This window comes from Cornus florida, unplaced genomic scaffold (assembly GCF_030987335.1).
Source record: "Cornus florida cultivar Cherokee Brave unplaced genomic scaffold, ASM3098733v1 CherokeeBrave_3.0.0_Hap2_Chr01, whole genome shotgun sequence".
In the NCBI taxonomy this organism is placed as follows: Eukaryota; Viridiplantae; Streptophyta; class Magnoliopsida; order Cornales; family Cornaceae; genus Cornus; species Cornus florida.
In genome coordinates this window covers 80,627,876-80,650,153 of record NW_026775571.1, presented here as the reverse complement: position 1 = coordinate 80,650,153, position 22,278 = coordinate 80,627,876, and the positions used below count along the sequence as shown (strand labels likewise).

The following is a 22,278-nucleotide window of genomic DNA, read 5'->3' as shown; positions in this document are numbered from 1 at the left end:
GGAATCTTAATTGCTGTAATGTTAAGCAGTACACTGAAATTATTGGATTTTGGTTTGGACTTAAATTGCTGAACTAATACTTTAGTTCTGTCGATCTAATTGGATGTTGGCCTGGAATTAATTGCAGAATTAATTATATATTTTCTGTCAAATTATCTGGATGGACGCTGGACTTTAACTTGATGAACTGTTAAACTTTGTCTCGTTAGTTACGTGGAGGGATTCTGGATTGCTAGTTGATTAACTGTTTAAATTCTGTATATTAACTATTTGGATTACGTGGATTTGATTTGATGAATTGTTTAAAATGTTGCATCATTTACGGATCATTTGCATGATATACACCGGTATGGGACAGTGGCATACGGAGGGACGGATTAGGTCACAACGCTAATCCCTACCCATTCATACATAAGGAATGGATTAACTAAAACAGTTAAATCATACATGGATGCATGTCCTGTCAACTAAAACAGTTGAACGACATAATGGATATTTGTTTTATCTTTCTGCACTAGGAAGGAATTTATATATATACTTATGGTACCGTGATACGAGCTTGCGTCTTGTGATACCCCCAGATTTCCGAATGCGGGTTGGCCAGGCCCATGCCCGAACACCCGAGGATATCAAAAACGAATCGGCAATAAACGAACACAGAGTACAAAAAGCATAAAGAAGAATAAATAAAATGCTGATAAGAAACTAAAATGATAATCTAATAATAAACCTCATAATATATTTCCATTAATTAATAAACTCTTCTGATACAGCTGATCCTCCAAAATACAACTCAGGAGTCCATACTGTGTGGACCCCTAGAAAATCCAAACTAAACAAATGACAGCAATAACTGTCTAAATCAGGAAACTGAATCATAAAGGAACTCCTATGCAGCATCGGAAGAATGAAGTAGACTGATCCCCGCTCAGCACGAACAACCTCTACTCCTAACGAACACCTGAAAAATAATGGTGGGTCAGGCCCACAAACAAGTTCTACTCTACTACAGCCCAAGTAGAGATCCGATACACGTATACATCCTAGTCAATCCAACAATAACTAGTAGTGCGTATATATATATATATATACACACTAAAGGAACCTCACTAGACTATAGGGTTGTCTCAACCTAAATAGTAGGCAACATGCAAAACGCACATATAGTAGGCATGAGTACCTAGACCTACAAGGGTACACAACTACACTATATCTAGCTACACATCCCTGGCGATATACGCGCCCTAACCACTAATCCTGAGACTCAAGCTCATATCATGGCACCATACTTATATATATATAATTTAGTAACCATCCTATCTAGTATAAATTAATCCTCCATAAGTCATTCAACTTGTTCAGCTGACCTGACTTGAATATAAGTAGGACTTAACATTTTAGTTAATCCATTCCCTTATATAATAAATTAATCCTCCATAAGTCATTCAACTTGTTCAGCTGACCTGACTTGAATATAAGTAAGACTTAACATTTTAGCTAATCCATTCCCTTATATAAAATAGGTAGGACTTAACTGATAAGTTAATCCGTCCCTAAAATGTCACCGTCCTATACCGGTGCATTAAACCACACAATCCAATCAAACAATCCAGAAATAACTATGATAATATGATATCAAGTTATCACAAAATAGGAATGACTTAGTATTTATTTAAGCTTCCTATATCATATGTCCTACACAAACTGAATCTTAAACATGGTGATATTTTAATATACCGTCAAATAAGCATTCTACATATCCAATTCATCTTACACATTTAATCTCAATTGCTAAAACATTTTAAAAGATTAAATCCATTCGTTTGTTTAAAACATTCAAATAGCAAGCATCATTATGATTGAGTCTATTTAAATTTATTTAAACCCAAACCTAATTCCTATTTAATGTTCAGGAATCCTAGGCATGTTTTTACATTCCATCATTCCACAGATATGAAAAATACATAATTCAAACATGTAAAAATTCACACCAGAAATTAAATCAAAATCATACATTTATCAATTCATACTATGAACTAATTTCATAAAACCTATGTTCTAATCCAATTAAACATGCATAATTATTTAATTTTATGTGTTTAATAAATCCTGGAATTTTTTAGGCATGTACAGAAACACGAATCAAAGGGAAAGAGATAGAAGAAGAACTTGCCTTAAACTTTCGGATCGAAAGTTAAACTTCTTCTTCCTTGATCTTCTTTCTACAGGGTTTTTTTCATCCTTCCTTTCTTTTCCTCCTTCCCTCTCTAACTCTCTCTCTCTCTAGAATATATCACGTGAATATTTCTAACCCTTTTTTACAACCTATAGCTATATATTTATAGGCTAAATAAAATAACCCTAACCATTTTCCCAATCCAAGTCAACTTAAAAAATAAAAATTAAAATATTAAAAAGGTAAGTAAAATATGTTAAGTATATAATTTATGTATATCTTTATTAAATAAATAAATTATACACATCCCATTATTTATAAATGGATTATCCAATAATACTTAAGTTACCATAATATTATAAAGTAACTTAAAACATAACACGTATCAAATCTATGTATATTTTTATTATTTAAATATAAAACATATACATTAGATTGAATATTACTACCCAAATTACCATAAAATAATTAAAAATACAATTAAAACACATAAGCAATTGGTCAAATAATCAATTAAATAATTAAAAATACAATTAAACCAAATAAATAAATACCGAGACTATCCTTTTAAAATTAGGGGTATTACACGTCTCCTGATCACGGTTAGGGTGCGTATATCGCAAAGATTGGGTAGCTAGATATAGCTGATGTTCCCTGATAGGTCTAGGTACTTGGCCGCTGGAAAGCGTGTTTTTATGTCACATTCTACCCAGGCTGAACTATGTTATAGGCTAGTGAGCATCCTATAGTGTGTATATATATATATATATATATGAACTATTTTAGATATTGCCGAGCTATCTAGGATGTATCTGCGTATCGGGTTTATGTACGGATTGTAGTAGGATGAAACTTGCATGTGGGCCTGACCCACCTTTATTTTTCAGATGTTCCTGAGTACCAGGCTTAGGGATTAATCGTGGTGATACAGATATAGTCACTCACTCTTTCGACTACATAGGATTTTCTTTCTATTTTGGTTTTGGATTTTAATTATGTAAATTTATTTAAAGATTTGGAATTAGGGGTCCACTAGGTGGATTCCCGAGTTGTACGGATTTAAATTATATTAATTTATTATTTAAGGTTTGAGGATTTTCATTTTAGATTTCTTTCAGCGTATTATTATGTTAATCTTAATTCAGTTTTATTCCTGCTTGTTTACATATTGATTGTTTGGTATCACTCGGATCTGTACTCGGACTTAATCACCCGTGGCTCTAAAATCGAGGGGTATCACAGTTTGTATCAAAGCACTCCAGGTTCTAGTGTCCTCAGGAGTGTTTTTCGTTAGAAGTCTTCCGCGTTGCGTCTCTTAAAAAAAACTTAGAGCCATATTAGGATTCGTTGTACTCTTTTACGGTTCATTAGGAGGAGCAGCTGATGTCAATTATATTCCATAATTATGGAATGGTTGACACTAGAAGGAAGATGGGGTTCGCGGCGATAGCGAATCAGACCGAAGAAGTGGGGGAGTACGTTATCGAGTTCTCTATCAGAAGCAGAACTTGGGATTAAAGGTTTAGTTTCGGTTGGCCCTACTTTTACAAGTATAAGCCAAAGAGGGATATAGGAGTGCGTTTTAGGTCACCACATAACGGGACCAACACGATTTTAGTTGTTCTCATAAAGGAGACAACCGAGGGATAGGAGTCCAAAGAGGATTCTAGTGGAGGAGATTTCAACATATCCAAGAAAGAGGGTGTTGAATATTGAAAATCAAGGATCACGCGAAAGTGATCTTGTTCACTAATAGCATAGTGAACGATACTCGTAGAGTTGAGGTGGATAATTAACCTTGTGTATTACCTTTAAACGAGGTAGATCAAGAGAACTCTTTAGGGGTTCAGGAATCGGATGGAGTTCTTCTCAAAATGAAGCAAAGATTATATAGCACGTTCCGGGGAGTATGGGGATTAGGTTTTGACGATCTAAGTTGTTTTATACAGCTACATTAGACGGTTTGCATTCCGTGTATAAGGAGGATGAAGGTTAAGCCCTTGGCATTTGCTGAGGCAAATGGAGTTTGTTTTGAGCTATGTTTCGAGGTTGGATGATTACCTCTGAAACTGTAGAAAGGAGATTATGAACCAATCAAGTAAAGTTAATTTCTAAAAGAGATTTTTTTTGTTAGGAGGAACGATGTGTTACGTAGGATTATACTGTGTTTTTTTATTATTATTATGTGTGCATTATGTGTTTCCTTTTCATTAATTATTCAGGATCGGGAATATGGTTTAGTTGGGGATACAAGTGAGTGAACAGTCAACTATTGTTCTGGAGGAATAGCGTTAATTATGCTAGGATTTTGGGCATGTGGTCATGGGATTTGGTAGGTATACCAACTTTTAGCCAATCTGATGAACCTAGACATGCGAGGTTATAGTACGCTTTCAGGATGGGGTAAGTAAACTGGCAGTTCGAGTCAACTGATATAGATTCATTTGATAAAATGTAACGTCATGATGGTTTATCGGAGGAATTGACTTGGCTCCTCGAAAATTTTAAAACGGGTGTCCCAAGTCAGCAGGAGGATTTAGTACTGGTTTAAGTACTTATTAAAATGACACCGACTGAGGATAGTAGACGGATTGACTAGTCATTAGTCAATTCTTAATTAAGCATTTTATTTTCATCAGTGGGTGTCATTAGGAGGAGGTGCTGGAGTTACATGTCAAGGAGGACGCAAAGTCACTCATTTGCACAACTAATATGGAAATTTTTTTTTAGGTCACAGTTCGCAACAAATAGTTGTTGCTGGAAATTGTTAACTATATAGAGGATGGAAAGAATCCATATTCTTTTGAAGTTAGACAGGAAGTCTAATAGAAACTTACTTGTGTTAGGAAGTAGGGTGTCAAAGATATGAAGGTGGGATCGAACACCTAAATATGGAAGCTTGTGTTACCAGACTAACGATACTTTCGTTGGACAAATTGGAAGGGGGATATACGGACTGAGGTTCGTCACTCTTAGTTCTTTATTGCACCTGGAGGAAACATAATGCTTCACTGAAGGAAGCAGATGTTTGGAGGGCAGGTAGGAGGAGGGACATAGGGATTTGTCTCAAGGTCTAATATCTAGTAGATAGTCTAGATGGACCGTCAGAGATCTTTCGATCATTGCAGCCACTTCTTATACTAGAGCGGGACTGGCAGAGTAGTTTCCACGGATCTAGATGAAAGATTGCTGGTTCTATACAAGGGTCAGGATTCTGGTTGCGATATTGTTTAACTGATAAAATTAAATCAGCTTCACTTTGTCTATTTTCGAACTGGTAAGATATCAGTTCTTACGAATAGCATGGATCACGAAACGGCTTAGATGGATAAATGTTGTAATACCCCGATATTTTAAAAGGATTTATTAATTAAATTAATTTATATTATATTATTATTATTATTATTATTTTTAAATGATTTGTTTTATTTAATTAGGTGCGTTGATAGTTGTGATTTGTTTTATTTAATTAAGTGCGTAGATAAATTGTATTGTTTTAATTAAATTATATTTTGTAATTTTATTTGTTAAATTTATATGGTGTTTGATTTGTGGAATGCTAGTTAGTGAATTGTTTATTTGATTTGTGTGATTTTATGTTGGTGTAACTTTATTGTTAATTATTGGTAGCTATTAAATTTAATTTCATTATTTTAGGTATTTAAATTATTTGAATTGGGTTTAAGGGAAGTTGGATGAACGGATGTGGTATTGGGCTTGAAGGAAGCCTTGTTGGGTTAATTATTAAAGGCCCATGGTTGTGAGGATATTTAATAATTATCTTTGCATAATTATACCTATATAATTACATGTGTATAAATTTAATTCATTATTAAATCATGTGGAGGGGTATATATGTCAATATAAATATATATTGATATATATAGGTATATATAATTTATTTAACTAATGGTTATATATGGAAGGTAATATATATATTTATATTAAAATATATGTATGTATATATATTATTTAAAAGATAAATATTATTTATTTTATATGGTAATCATAATGGGAAAAGGATTTAGGTTTTTGATGTGTATAAATAGACACATAAGACTTTAGGGTTAGGGGTTTTCCAGATTATAAAAATAAGAGAGTTAGAGAGAGAATAAGAAGGGCTAACGAAGAAGAGACCGGATCAAAGAAGGAGGAGATCGGATTTGGAAGGCAAGTTCTTCTCTATTTCTCCTCTTAGGGCTCATAAGCCTATCACCTGATTATCGAGATTATAGTTTTATGTTATTTATTTATTTAATTATTTTCAATTAAATTAGTTTATTAATAGGATTATATGAGCATGTTTAGTCTTTACAAAATTATAAATTTAAACATGAGAATGTATATATGTGATGTTCTGATAATTTAAAATCCTTATGTGAGGTTAGGTTAATTAAACTTTATTTTCAGAAATTTTTATAGATTACTTTAATCTTGTGAAACATGATGAATTGAATTAAATAGATCTTAATTTAATTATGTGTGTTCAGTTAGGCTCAAAATAATTAAATTAAGCTTGTGGGATTTTTCTAGAATTTTCTGGGATTTTATGGAAACTTTTTAGAATTATTTTAGGATTTCAGAAGTTATTTTTATATATTCTGTATATATATATTTATATATATACTATTTATATGTACGTACTGGGGGTGTGTGTGATCGGCGCATCATTTAAGGGGAGGTGATTCGATGCGGCGGCGTGCACTGAGCTACGGTGCGGCGGCGTGCACTGAGCTACGGTGCGCCTCAAATCAGGACCAATAGATGGTCCTGATGAAATAGGAATGTTTCAGTGTGTGTGTATACATAGAACAATGGTGCAATCACTGATTTGGGTTGTTGGTGGCAATGATGATGGTGGATGATGATCTAGTGTGCCGCGGTCTATGGAGAATTGGTGTGTCTTCAAGATCTGGCCGTTGGATGTAAATTAAATGCTGGGAGATGACACGGTGTGGACGAGCTCACCAAGAGACGAAAGGACAGTCAATGGGAAACAGCCAACACACGCAGAGAGTAGATCTGGCATGTGAGGGCGCGTATAGGCGCGTGGACGCGCCTGCCAGTAAGGGGCAGCGCGTGGGGGTGCGTGTGAATAGTCTAGGAGTATGTGGCGGCGCGTGGCGATGTATGGGGATGCGTGTGAGGTCCTGGAAAGTTTCTTGGGAGTCTGATGAGTTTCCAGTATTTATCTTAAGCTTGTTAGGGTTAAAATTAACCATTAGAGGGTGTGTTCTTGGTGTTCTGAGAGCCTCAGAGTGTTACTAAGATACTTGGTATAATTTAATTGTTATAAATATAATTAAATAAATATTTTTTTACCATGGAAGAAGGTGTATATATATATATATATATATATATATATATATATATATATATATATGTACATATACGTAGATATGATTTTAAATAGTCAACGATTAGTATGGAATGTATTATATACACATATTTATATTATAAAATATATGTGTGTGTATATATATATATGTATATCATTTAAGATTATTAAATATTATAAATCTTATTTGGTATAACTTGATTTGTGGATGGTATGATTGATTTAAAATCGTAATAGATACTCGGTTATTAAATTAAGGACATGTTTATAATATGCATGTGAAGTCTAGGTATAATTAAACCTAGAGTTAAGTTTAAAGTTAGTACATGGTTGAATTGTAGGCATGGATGAGTTGCCTAAGGCTTTGATATATTGCCTTATTGGTTATAAATAAATTTCATATATGGGAAGCATGGTTGAATTGCTAATTAATTTTATAAGTAAAAATACTTAAGAAAGCATGGTTGAATTGCTAGTATATAAATAAATATATTTACAAATGGCATGGTTGATTTGCCGGTGCCTAATTAAGTTGCTATGTGTTTAGATGTTTAAAATGTCTTCTAAGGTTAGGGTATGTATAGGTTGGATTATGACTAGAATAATTTAGTGCATACAGGATAATGTATTATTGTATATATGTTAATAAAATAATAGTGATGGAGACATGAATGATTTGTCAAAGCTTAAATTTTGGATATGTAATTTAAATAATCAAAAGTATTATTGGGTTATGGATTTATCGGATGTTTTTTTCCTAAATTGTAAGTTATTTTTTAAATGACTAAATTACTGTTTATGATGGAATTAAGGCGAGTGGAGTTTACTTTATGAGAAAATTATAAAGGGGGGGCTTGGTCTAGGTATGACTAATAATTAATTATTTGTGAGTGGTTTTGGACAATTTAATGCCCTATTAACAGATAGGATTATTGTAATATATATATAAGTATGTATATATTTTTGTAGCATCGAATATTAAAGTTAAAGCTTTATTAAGGATGGTTTTGGTAAAAATGATCTGTTTATTGGTTTTCAGAGGCTTGGTAGAGAGAACTTGCTCGTAGGGTTTAACCCGCGATTTATTTTTCAGGTTGTTAGAAGGTCAAGTCTCAAGGTTAAGGATTCGTAGCTGGAGGACTTATCCATTCCTTCCGTTTATTTAAAAGTAGGATATTATTATTGTTTCATTTTATATTGGTATTTAACAATGAACTTCTGGATAATGTGTTTTGGTTAAGGGGTCCTTGAGTTACAAGATTCCCGAGTTGTAAGTTTTATAGAATTAGTAATAGAACTTTTATTTAATAGATTTCCTTTAGCGAGTTATTTATTCTTTTTATTTCTTTTTGTACTCTGTGCTTGTTTGAAATACTTTAATTGTTTTGATATTTCCCTGATTTTGTGCGCGGACTTGATCAACCCGTGTTCCGAAATTACGGGGTATCACAAATGTGGTGATTCACACTTTACATTAAGCTTCGTCTGGTGAAAGTAATAGGGAGGAGGATGATCTTATCAACCGATATGGTAATTGAACCTTCAGTGGTTATTGCGTAATCCATTGTGGTTTAGCATGTGGAAATAATAACACTTGCTATTACCAGGGAAATAGAAGTGGTCAACTTAGAATATTTGGGCTGACCCCACAGGAGGTAGTACCTTACTCAGATACGTTTAGGGTACTGAAGGAGGATTTGTAGTTGTCTTTCTGATTCAAAGAAGGTCGGAGTAACTGCAATGTAAAATTTATAAATTTTACGGTGCAGTCAAATGGATAGGAGTTACAGCATGACTTACCAAGTTCGTTTTGGTAAGCCGGAATAGTTAGAGACCTGTATATCACTGTCTCCGAGTGTCACCTGTTAACAAGGAGTAAAGTTGATACTTGGATATCATTGGAGGTTTTAGTTACTTCCTATATCAACATGGAAGTAGGACCGATCAGGAGGGGATGGTTGGTAGGAAGTACCGACATTGGTTGGAATTTTACTTCCTTCTGGATTAAGAGTCGTGGATCAAAGTCATTTGTGCGACAATGTTTGGGATTTTGGATAGTAGGTTGTGCCGATCACTCACTGGTTGGTCTGGCATGGAAGTAAGGTTATCTGATAAGATCTTGACTTTATGTAAGGATACATCGGAGAAATATACTCTCTTTTGGTAATGAGTGCGCACGGTTTGGAGGCGATAGTCGGATTTTGTGGATAGTTGAACTCGTACATAGGAGTTCTTTATCAGGAAATGGTTGTTTTGGAGGAAGGTTAGTTTTCTGTATTACATTTCCTTTTTACGGATTTTGTTAATCAAGTTAGGCAGTTGTTTATATTATAGTGTTACCAACTTGTTAAGCGCTGGATGCATCGGAATTTTATGCGTGTGTTCTATGGAACTTGGAGGACTAGGGATCGTTACATATTAGATTGGTTCGTTGATAGATAGAACCTAGGAGTTGTCCATTTATGCTATATTTCTTTTACATAGAAACTTAGTATATTGTTGGATATGTTAAGAATTTGGTAGAGCTCATCTAAAAAAAGTTGTGCCACACGAAAACGGAAATGAATTTTGTAAAGTCATTAATTCAGAGTTTCGTGAATTCCGAGGACGGAATTCCTTTTGTTAGGGGGGAAGAATGTAATGCCCCTAGTTTTCAAAAGGATAAAATAGGTATTTAATTTTACTTTTTATTGATTAATTGATTTAATTATGTGATTTAGTTGTTTTGTTTTTCTAATGGATTAATTGTGTGTATTTAAATTAATTGTTAATTGTTATTGTTTTAATTTAATTGTTTATGTGTTTGGAATGATTTAGTTAATTAAAGTTATTTAGTTATTTTCCTTTGTTTATTTGGTTTACATGTTATTAATTACTTATTTTAGTTAATTGTAAATGATGTAATTATTTAATACTGTGTTTGTGTATGTTTTAGGTTTAGGGTTTTAATTGATATAAATAAGATAGCCGACTTGTAATTAGGCTGGACTTAGGATTAGGGTTTCAGATGAGTCTATATATATAGAACGATATATGTTGTAAGGGTTTTGGGAAAAAACCCTATTCACGTAGGAGTAATTTGAGAGATAAACTGAGATACATAGAGAGGGTTGTATACACTCCAATATATATATATTCTTGTGTAGTCTGCTAGGGTTAAAATAAAAACCTTATTTACGTAGTATTAACCTGTAAGGGAAACAGAGGCTCTGGGATGTGAAGAGAGATACACAGTGAGGGTCTTGAGAGATTTATTAGGGAGTTGCTTCTGGATGAAATCATGAAACAGTAGAGGAAGGGAACGGTGATCAGAGGGGGAAAATACAGTCTTGGATATTCTACAATTTAGAAACGGCGAAAGGTTTCAAACTGAAACCTAAAGGCAAGTTTCATTCTATTCCTTTCCTATAAACTTGTGTTCTGTGCATTCTTTATAGTCTCTAGGGATTAATTCAACTGTTAAAACATGGTGGTTGATGCATAATGTACCGGATTGTAATTTGTTTTATTTAAAACACTGAAATTGGTTCTTGCATAAAACTGTGTTGATTATGGTTTTAAACTTCTGTAATTAATTTGTAAGGGAATACAAGGAGTTTCTAGGATGGTTTGGACTACAATTTAACACTGGAAACTTAAAAACAAAAATTTGATACAAGATTGTTAGACTGTAAATTGTTTTTTTTGTCTAAAGAACTGAAACCTGTTTCTTGCATAAACTATGTTGTTTTTGGTTTCGATATTTTTTGTCAATTGGTTTACATTGGAATATGAGGGGTTCCTAGGGATCTTTAGACTTTGATTGAACCCTGAAACTTCAAAAAAAATTCAGAACTGAAGCTTGGAGTTTGCCAGTAGCAGAGAAGATTAACAGAGGAGTAGAGAAGGCTCAAAGTGGGAGAGAGAAGGCTCCAGATTTGTGGGATCCGTCTTGTGACATCTTGAGTTTTTATTAGGTTCTTTATAAAATGCTTAATTACACAAGATTTATGTATTAGTGGGAAACACCTGTCATTAATCCTAGCATTCTAATAACACGTTTGTGTTCTAAGATTGACACCAAGACACCAAGCTTAGGCCTCTCCACCTATTTTCTCTGCATGTAAAATTATTAAAAGAAACTAACAGAAAGGGGAAAATCGAGTAAGGAAGAGAAGAAGAAAAAGGGAGTCCAAGAAAGGCTAGGGATTTATCCATCGCTGTTTATTCATCTATGTAATTGGTAGGGATTCTCTAATTTTGCTGACTTAGGAGATTTTTATTCTCTTTAATTTCTTTGATAGTCCTATATATTATTTTGAAATTACTATGGCTGTAAGCTCATGAAATATTATTCTCTAGTTGTGATACTTAGAACTTTTGAATGTCATGTTTACTAATATGCATAGATTCTGATTTTTCCTATTTGAAAGATTGAAATAAGCATTTGTCTATATCATGTTAAAAACTGAGTTTTCTTTTTTTAATTATTTGTAAAGAAAGGTACTTCCAGTTAAGGTTTGTAAAATTCCTTTATGCATATTGTGTAAAAGTGAGATGTTTACTAGTTTGTGCATAAGAAATACATTGAGTAGACTTCCTTCAAGTTTGAACCTTTAAGTTGGTACATCAAACATCATGAGAACAGATTTCCTTGCGTGAATTAAGACTGGGTGCGTGAAGTCTCAGAAGGGAAAAGAGGGTACGAGCTACCCTAGGGTGAAAGTCCCAAAACCCGCAGCGGTAGACCCTTGTTTGGGTATTTGGGAGTTGTTAACATACTGATCGGTGTGGGAGTGACAGTGTGGGACACTCCAGGATGAGTTGAAGGTGTTCGATGAATGGTACCAAAGAAAATAAAATGATTTTTTTTAAAACAAAATTCCTGAATATTTTGTTAGTTCACTATGAGTTTTGTCTGTTCTTTTGTATGAAAATATAAGATTCTGATATATATAGCATAGTTTATAATCAAAATATATTTTTTCAAAAGTCCAACATATGCACAAAACCTCATTGAGGCATCATTAGAATTTTCCTACTGGGCGTTGTCTCACTCCTAACAATTTTCAGGTACCGTCAACCGAGATGGTGGACGTGGGGATGCTAATTGTGGTCCATGACTTGTTTTTGCTCTGGGATATATTTTTGGATAGAAGCCTATGTTGCTTGATGAAATTAAGCTGATAGCATGATCAGTTTTATTTTGGCTTTTATTATAGTAGTTGTAGTATGACTCCTGTAGTAGGTTGTAGAATTTTCACTTTTTGTGCTGGTTCGAAAATGTTAGCATGCTCTTCTATTGTATATATTTGATTTTGGTGTTGTATATAGTTGGCTTTGGGTGTAAAGCATGCTATGGTGTTAATGTATGTCAGGGTATTAGTTGTACCCTCTTTTATATGTATGCCAATGTAGTTTTTGTGAATTGACTAAGTTTCTACCCATATGTATAAAGACCTTGGTGTGTAATTATATCTGCTTATATGTAAATGGATATCTAGAGACTTCTTGCTGATGTTCTTTGTGGGTTTGAATGATAGAATTGATGATGGGGAATCGGAAATTGTTTTGTTGCAGGAAATTCATTTTTCTTTCAATTTTTCTGAAATTCAAAAAAATTCTCTAAGGAGCCATATTGATCCAAATACTTTCAAATTTTTACCACAACTTCCTTTATGCATTTATTATTTCTCCATAAAATTTTGTAATTTTTGGATCAACAGATATTTTTATAAAAATTCGAGAGTACCAGCTGTCCGAATTTTACATCTGCTGGAAATCAGATTTTAAATGAATTATTTGACCAACTTCTTGAGACTGGATCTTTATCAAAATTTCCATTTTTATACTTCCCTAAGTCTACTTTATTAAAATGAATTTATTTGAATTTTTCTTAGCTTCGGATATTTTTCAAACGAATGAAGTTTTCTGAAACACTTTATTTTCAGCATTCTTAGACAGCCATTTTCTTTCCAAAACCTGATTTTATCAGCAAAGCTTAAGTTGCTGGAATTGTAGTGACACATTTTCCTTTTAGTCTAGTTTTCAAATCATTTTCGTTTGCCCTGTTTCGATTAAAATCAAATTTTATACAAATTTTTGATTAGGCACTGCGCATAATTTTGGTCCAACAAGGATTGCTGTCCCAATTTCTTTTTACATCATAATTTATCACGTCTTATAAATTTGGGGCATGACACGTCTCCCCCTTCAAAGAGCCGACTCCAAGGGGTTAGGGAGCCGGCTAAGCCTGCTCTATGATTTTAGAGCAGGCTCCCTTGGTTGGGTTGTGTTTGGACGTGGTTTGGACACTGTTTGGACATTGTTTGGGCACCGTTTGGGATTTTAAATGGTTTTAGGGACTGGAATGGGAATTCTAAAAGTAATTACAATGGATTTTAGTCCCTCTAATGGTATAATTTGGTTCCTAGGGCAATTGGAAGAAACAGGGTAAAAATAAGCAACTTTGTACACTCTAACGGATAGGACGGATTAAATTGCTAAATCTTGTTTTAAAAATTTAACGGATTGTAGCATGGACTTTAAACATTATACCATGCTATATTAGAGCCACCTATAATAAATTTAGGTCTTAGTATTCATGGATTTAACCGTAGGGAAGTATACAACGGTTTAGGCGGTTAACTAATGGAAGGAGTTTAATTGTCTAATTTAATTTTAGCAATTGAACGGAATATGTATATATTTATAAATCTTATTTTGGTTGCATGCTAGGATCATTTAATTAACAAGTTTGGTCTATGCATAACTTGGATGTTAATGGTTGAAGTTCTAAATTCTTTTCTGGAATGTATGGATTTAAGCTTGGAATCTTAATTGCTATAATGTTAAGTAGTACACTGAAATGATTGGATTTTGGTTTGGACTTAAATTGTTGAACTAATACTTAACTTCTGTCGATCTAATTGGATGTTGGCCTGGAATTAATTGCAGAATTAATTATATATTTTCTGTCAAATTATCTGGATGGACGCTAGACTTTAACTTGATGAACTGTTTAACTTTGTCTTGCTAGTTACGTGAAGGGATTCTAGATTGCTAGTTGATTAACTGTTTAAATTCTGTATATCAACTATTTGGACTATGTGGATTTGATTTGTGAACTGCTTAAAATGTTGCATCATTTACGGATCATTTGCATGATATGAACCGGTATGGGACGGTGGCATACGGAGGGACGGATTAGGTCACAACGTTAATCCCTACCCATTCATACATAAGGAATAGATTAACTAAAACAGTGAAATCCTACATGGATGCATGTCCTGTCAACTAAAACAGTTGAATGACATAATGGATATTTGTTTTATCTTTCTGCACTAGGAAGGAATTTATATATATACTTATGATACTGTGATACGAGCTTGCGTCTCCTGATCACGGTTAGGGTGCGTATATCGCAAAGATTGGGTAGCTAGATATAGCTGATGTTCCCTGATAGGTCTAGGTACTTGGCCGCTGGAAAGTGTGTTTTTATGTCACCTTCTACCCAGGCTGAACTATGTTATAGGCTAGTGAGCATCCTATAGTGTGTGTATATATATATATGGACTATTTTAGATATTGCCGAGCTATTTAGGATGTATCTGCGTATCGGGTTTATGTATGGATTGTAATAGGATATAACTTGCATGTGGGTCTGACCCACCTTTATTTTTCAGGTGTTCGTGAGTACCAGGTTTAGGGCTTGATCGTGGCGATGCAAATACAGTCACTCACTCTTCCGACTACATAGGATTTTCTTTCTTATTTTGGTTTTGTTATTTTATTCTTAATTCAATTTTTATTCCTGCTTGTTTACATATTAATTGTCTGATATCCCACGGATCTGTGCTCGGACTTGATCACCCGTGGCTCTAGAATCGAGGGGTATCACATAAACAATTTATGCATAAAATAAAAATAAATAAAAATAAAAATAAAAACTTTATAAATGTCCCAACTTCTTAAAAACGTAGACGTCTATAATGATTTTTTGATCCAATACATATATTACAAAAAAATTATATTTTGTTATTACTTCTTTTCTTTTTCTTTTTTATTTTTAAATTAAGATGCTTAATTATTTCATCTAAAAAAATTAAACCAATCTCTTTTTCTTAAAAATAAAAAATATGATACCAGTATAACTTTATGCATCTTAAGTTATATATAAAATATTATGCACTTCCCAACATAAAAGTGGAAAAAAATAATAAAACAAAGGCATGTATAAAGTTAAGATGCATAAAGTTATACTGGTATCATATTTTTTATTTTTAAGGAAAAGAGATTGGTTTAATTTTTTTAGATGAAAGAATTAAGCATCTTAATTTAAAAATAAAAAAGAAAAAGAAAAGAAGTAATAACAAAATATAATTTATTTGAAATATATGTATTGGATAAAAAATCATTTTAGACATCTACATTTTTAAGAAGTTCGGACATTTATAAAGTAAATAAAAAAAAAAAAAAAAAAGAAAAAAAGAACAAGATAAAGTTTTTATTTTTTTTTTTTACTTTTTTTTATGCATGAATTGTTCATAAGGGTAGATTGGTCCAATTTATTAAATGGTAAAGTTAAAAAAGTCTCATAAACGATCAAATGGTAATTTGGTCAATTTCTCTTGTAAAGGGGTGTCTTTGTCTATTTTTCAACCTTCAGGGGGTGTCTTTGTCCAAAAAAATAGGTAAGTTTCCTCTGAGGGTCCTTTTGCCAAACCTCAAGGGTTTTGGCTGTACTTTACCCAAAAATTTAATAGATTACAATTTAAATTATTGTATACCTCCCTAAATGCATGCTATTTAAAAATTAAAAATTCAATCTAGTTTTCTCTAACCCTTTGACACAAATTGTTTCATTTTTTTTTTTATTAATTTTGTTTTGTTTTATTTTATTCCAGATTCTAACTAGTTGTAAACACATTCCAATTCTCATATGTCATAATAAGTCACATAAAATCTTTTTGTCCAGTTCTACTATAATAGCAAAAATTTATTGACGTAATGAGGAGATTCACGACAAAAATTTTTATTATTCTATGAAATTTCAAATTTCTCTTATAAATTAGTTGTTTTTCTTAATGTTTTCTTTAGTACTCCTATTATTATTTTATCATAGACATCAAAGAAAACAAAAATCCCGATTAGTGGTGGTGAGACGTTTTAGAGATAAAGTGATTTCTATTTTATTTGTTTGGTACTTACCTTTTATTACTGTAATTAATGGCATTGATAAATTTTAAATTTGTTTGGTACTTACCTTTTATTATTGTAATTAATGGTATTGATAAATTTTAAATTTAGAAACTAGAAATCGTGATAGAAGTTTTATATCAAAAGGAAAGTATATAGGTGGGTTTGGAATTTGACCATTAGATTTACACTATAGAAAGTGCGGAAGATTTTTCTTACTCTAAGGGGAGCAAGAGATCACTACTCACCCAACTAAGTATTGAAAATTCGAAATCTTGAAACAGTAAGCAACAATTATTATCCCGAACCAAGTCTTTACCAAATAATTACATTAAAATGCGGCACTTATAGCACAGTTTTATATCATTCACCAAACATTAATTTTTTGGGGGAAGGACATTTTAAGGCTTGAAAGCCCATCTTGAGACAGAGAGAGAACAATATACTAATTAATTGTGTCATTAATTCATTTGTAAGATAGATGATACCTTGGCTCTGTCCAAAGCCATTGTTAAAAGGAAAATACTAAGGACATGAATGAGGAGAGAGAAAATGGAGAGGAGAGAAGAAGGTCTGCAATGAGAGAGTGATATTTTATTTCAACTTGAAAAAGTGAGGCCGGCAGAATAGACATTTTTAGTAAGGCCGGCAGAATAAACATTTTTACAATGTCTTTCACAAATATTTTAGCGGACAAAAGTGTCGTCACAGAAATTTTAATGTCTACAGAATGGACATTTTCAACTTGATAAAGTGAGGCCAGCAGAAAATTAGTGAATATTATGTTTTGTATCTTTTGCTAATATGAGCTTCTTCCATATAATGGGAAAATTAATTATTCTTTAAAAGCCAATTAGGTTCACACGCATGTGACATAAAATTGGATGTCTGAACCTTAGTTGCAACAAATTGGTATTTTTGTTGCCAAAGTTGAAGCATTTTTGAAGATTGTTGGGTAAATTTATCTAAAAATAATAAATTAAAAATAGGGATAGCCTATTATTCTAACAAACTGTTTTCAAACGAGTAAAATGGAATTCCATATTAATTATAATCATGCATAAGAAAATAATTGCTAGCATACAAAAAAGCTTGTGGGCTCACTCATGCCTGCATATCATATCATAGGCCAATATCACTTTCAGTTAATTTTCAAATAGTAGTTTTGTCGGCAACTTTGACTTTCAGTTACTCATTCTTTTAGCATTCATTTTCTCAATCCTTTCAATTTCTTCAAGGCCTCATTCTACTGCTGCACAAAAAAACTATTCAGCATTCTCTTCCAAAGAAATGGCAGAAGCAATTCTCGCTGAAATTGTCAAGAAGTTGGGTTCCGCCCTTCTCCAAGAGGTGCGACTTGCTTGGGGCATGAAGGATGAAATTGAAAAACTCAGTGACACAGTTTCCACAATTGGAGCAGTACTTGTTGATGCAGAGTTGCAGCAAGACACAAACAAAGAGGTTGCAGACTGGCTCGAGAAGCTCAACGATGCATTTTATGATGCTGATGACGTGCTCGATGACTTCTCCACCCATGTTCTCCAACACCAGGTTACGACTCGAAACAAAAGGCTAAAGAAGGTACGCAATTTCTTCTCAAGCTCAAATCAGCCTATTTTCGTCAATAAGTTTGCTCATGATATTAAGGCCATTAGGAAGAGACTAGATGCAATTGCCGAAGATAAGAAAAAGTTTCATCTCACTGAACGATCTCTAAATCAGCTGCGAGTTGAGAATACTAAGAGGGAGGAGACTCACTCTCTTGTTCATGCAGAAAATGTTATTGGGAGGGATAGTGATAAAATGGAAATCATACAACTTTTATTGGAAAGCAACATTCAAGATCAAAATGTGTCAGTTGTTTCATTAGTTGGAATTGGGGGACTAGGAAAGACCACACTTGCACAGTTAGTATACAACGACGAGAGGGTCACTAAACATTTTGAACTTAAGATGTGGGTGTGTGTTTCTGACATTTTTGATGTGAAACTCATCACAGAAAAGATCATAGAGTCTGCAACAGGCAAAACACCAGAAAACCTTTTGATGGATAAATTGCAAGAAAAGCTTAGTGAAAAAATTACTGGAAAGAAATTTTTACTTGTGTTGGATGATGTGTGGAATGAAAATCGTGACAAATGGTTAAAATTGATAGATTTGATGATGGATGGTTCGAGAGGAAGTAAAATTTTACTAACTACACGGGCCGAGTTGGTTGCAAATGTTTCAGGGACAAATTCACTATTTTTTGTAAAAGGCTTGTTTGAGGAGGAGTCTTGGTGTTTATTTGAGAAAATGGCATTTAAACAAGATAAAAAGTCGGTGAATACAATTCAAGTAACAATCGGCAAGGAAATTGTCCAGAAGTGTAAGGGAGTCCCTCTTGCCTTAAGGGCTATCGGAAGCCTACTGTACATTAAAGATACAGATGATGAGTGATTGCTTTTTAAAAAGAATGATTTGTCAAAAATAGTTGAAAAAGATGATGCTATTTTTCCAATACTAAAATTCAGTTATGATTACCTTCCTTCAGAGCTGAAGAGATACTTTGCATTCTGTTCCTTATATTTGAAAGATCAAAAAATTGATAAACAAGAATTAATCCAATTGTGGATTGCAGAGGGACTCATTCGGGCTGAAAATCAATCGTTGGAGGAAGTTGGTAATTCATATTTTATGAATTTATTGAGGAGGTCCCTTTTTCAAGATGTGATAATAGATAATTGGGGTGATATAATAAGTTGCAAAATGCATGATTTTGTCCATGACCTTACACTCTCAGTTGGGAGGTCCAGATTTTTCTTGGTGAATTCATATTTAGAAAATGTTACGGAAAGAACTCGGCATGTGTTTGTTGATTACGGTGTTAATTCATCACAAAAAATTTCAACCCAATTGGTTAGAGCTAAAAAGTTACGGACATTCATTGGGAATGGTGGAGAGGTTGGATTTTTTGATAAATTAATTCATTAAGGTACTTTTAAAAGGTTTCGTGTATTGGATTTACATTCGGCAAATATTAAGATTGTGCCGAGTTACGTAAACAAGATGAAACAATTAAGATATCTTGATCTAAGCAGAAATGCACTTATCAAGACTTTGCCAAGTTCAATAACCATGTTACAAAATTTGCAAACCTTAAAACTCAATGGATGCAGGAGTCTTGTAGAATTGCCAAGAGATTTTAAAAGATTGGTGAGCCTTAGACATCTTGAGCTGGACGACTGTAATGACTTGACTAGCATGCCGTATGGATTGGGTGAGTTGACGTCTCTTATGACGTTAACATTGTTTGCAACGGATTCAAAAAGCCGACTGAGTGAATTGCAGAGTCTAAGCAATCTACGGGGAAGGTTAAAAATTGAACTTCGACGTATTAGGGAATCATCTGGCCACAGGTGGTTACCAAAAGCAACAGCACAGGGAATAATTGAGGGGACAAACTACTTGAGTACCAAAGAATACCTTAAGGAGCTGGAATTAAATGGTGGGGAGGAGTTATTGTTGGAAGCCCTACGTCCACACCCAAATTTAAAGAACCTGAATATAAGGGATTACGAGGGAGTGAGTTACCCAAGTTGGATGATGGTTGGCGAAATTGGCTTATCCCTTCCAAATCTAGTCCGAATTCATATGGGGCAATGTAAGGGATATAAACATCTTCCGCCATTTGGGCAACTTCCTTCTCTCCAATTTCTTAGGGTTCAATTCATGGAATCCTTGGAGTACATAGACGACATGCGTACTGGCAATGACTGCCTCTCTTCATCAGCAACATCCTTTCCTTCGCTGAAAGAACTCCGACTCTGGGGGTTGCCTAATTTGAAGGGATGGTGGAGGAGCGAAGCAGAAGAAGGAGCAGCCCAACAGCAGCAGCAACAGCTTCTATCATTCCCAAATCTCGTCACAATTCATATATCCATGTGCCACAGATGGAAACATCTTGCACCATTTGGCCAACTTCCTTCTCTCCAATTTCTTAGGCTTGAAGGCATGGAATCCTTGGAGTACATAGACAACCGTACTGGATACGACTGCCTCTCTTCTACAACATTCTTCCCATCGCTCAAACTACTCGATTTCTCTAAGATGCCTAAATGGAAGGGATGGTGGAGGAGCGAAGCAACAGCAACAGCAACCACAACTACTTCTTCACCAGCCCAACACCAACATCATCAGCTCCCATTATTTCCTTCTCTTTCCAAATTAACCATCATTTCATGCCCTAATCTGGAATCGGTGCCTTTTCTGCAACCATATCTTGAAAACCTAGATCTCTTGATGGTCAGCGAGAAGCTGGTGCAACAACAGTTAATGATGATTTTGTCCCCAACAACACTCGCAACCTCGTCCTCTTCATCTTCTTTGCTTCTTTCTCTTTCCAAATTAAAGTATCTAAATTTATTTGCAATTGAGGATCTAGTTACTCTGCCTGAGGAGTCGTTTCGAAGCCTCACTTCCCTCCAGAAGTTTAAGATTTGTTATTGTGGAAGACTAACCTCTCTGTCAGGAGGACTGCGACATCTCACCGCCCTCCATTCCTTGTCTATCGAGGCCTGCAAAATGCTTGATCTGTTAGATGATGATGACGGCATGCAATTTCAAGGCCTCAAGAACCTGACGGATCTCAAAATCGAAGGTGTTCCGAAGTTGGTATGTCTTCCTGTGGGGCTTCAACATGTTACCACTCTGCAAGAGCTATTTATTGGACAGTGCATCAATTTGACGGCTTTGCCAGAGTGGATAGACCACCTCACATCACTTGAACAATTTTCCATTTCCAACAGCCTCGAATTGACATCACTGCCTGAAGGAATGGGTCGGCTCAATGCGTTACAAAAACTCAAAATTACATTATGCCCTCGAGTTTTACATGGTAGATGCCAGAAAGAAACAGGGGAAGATTAGCCAAAGATTGCTCACATTCCAAATGTTTCTATTACACGATGACAACGACATACAAGGTAAATTCTTTCTGATCTGAATTTTTGTAAAAAACCATATTATTCTCTCTTCTTGTTCGCTGTCAATCTCTTTATTTGGTACACAAGTCTGGAGGAACATTATTTGTATTAGTTTTACAGCCGCCTTCTTTTTCCTATTCGTATTTGTTTAAATCTAAAAGGTGAGACATTTTATTAGCTTTTTTTTTTTTTTTTTTTTTTTTCACTTTTATGAACCACCTTGTGAAAATTTTAGGTTTTCCTACTCTGTTAACTTAAAAATGTAAGGGGAAAAAAAAATATCATCTAAAAAAATGAAAAATGGAACTATCATTTTCTTAATTGTTGTGTAAAATTGTGGAATAGAAATAAAATGATTTGGATAACTGATTCAAGGCAAGGTCTGGCAGTCTTTTCATGAAATGTATAATATGCTTATAAGATATAACAAAACTAGTGTCAGTTTCTAGAGGACATAGTTAATATGCTGAATAGAGTGAAGTTGACCATGCTACAACTCCCTTTTGCAGCTATCAAATAGAGTGAAATTGGAGGATAGGTTATTTGAGGACTCTTCTTTTTCGCTGTTCTAATGATTGAAGTCCCCATTTTATTTCTGGTACATTAACAATATATATATATAT

General features: G+C 33.9%; 1 protein-coding gene and 1 pseudogene across 1 annotated transcript; both read left to right on the top strand.

Moving 5' to 3' along the window:
- LOC132275950 (2-alkenal reductase (NADP(+)-dependent)-like) overlaps window positions 1-22,278 on the top strand; it is a 38,760-nt pseudogene that overhangs the window by 4,187 nt on the left and 12,295 nt on the right.
- Window positions 17,982-19,415, top strand: LOC132273936 (disease resistance protein RGA2-like). The gene has a single exon (XM_059775089.1). It carries the CDS (start codon window positions 17,982-17,984, stop codon window positions 19,128-19,130), a length of 1,149 nt encoding a protein of 382 aa, XP_059631072.1. The 3' UTR covers window positions 19,131-19,415.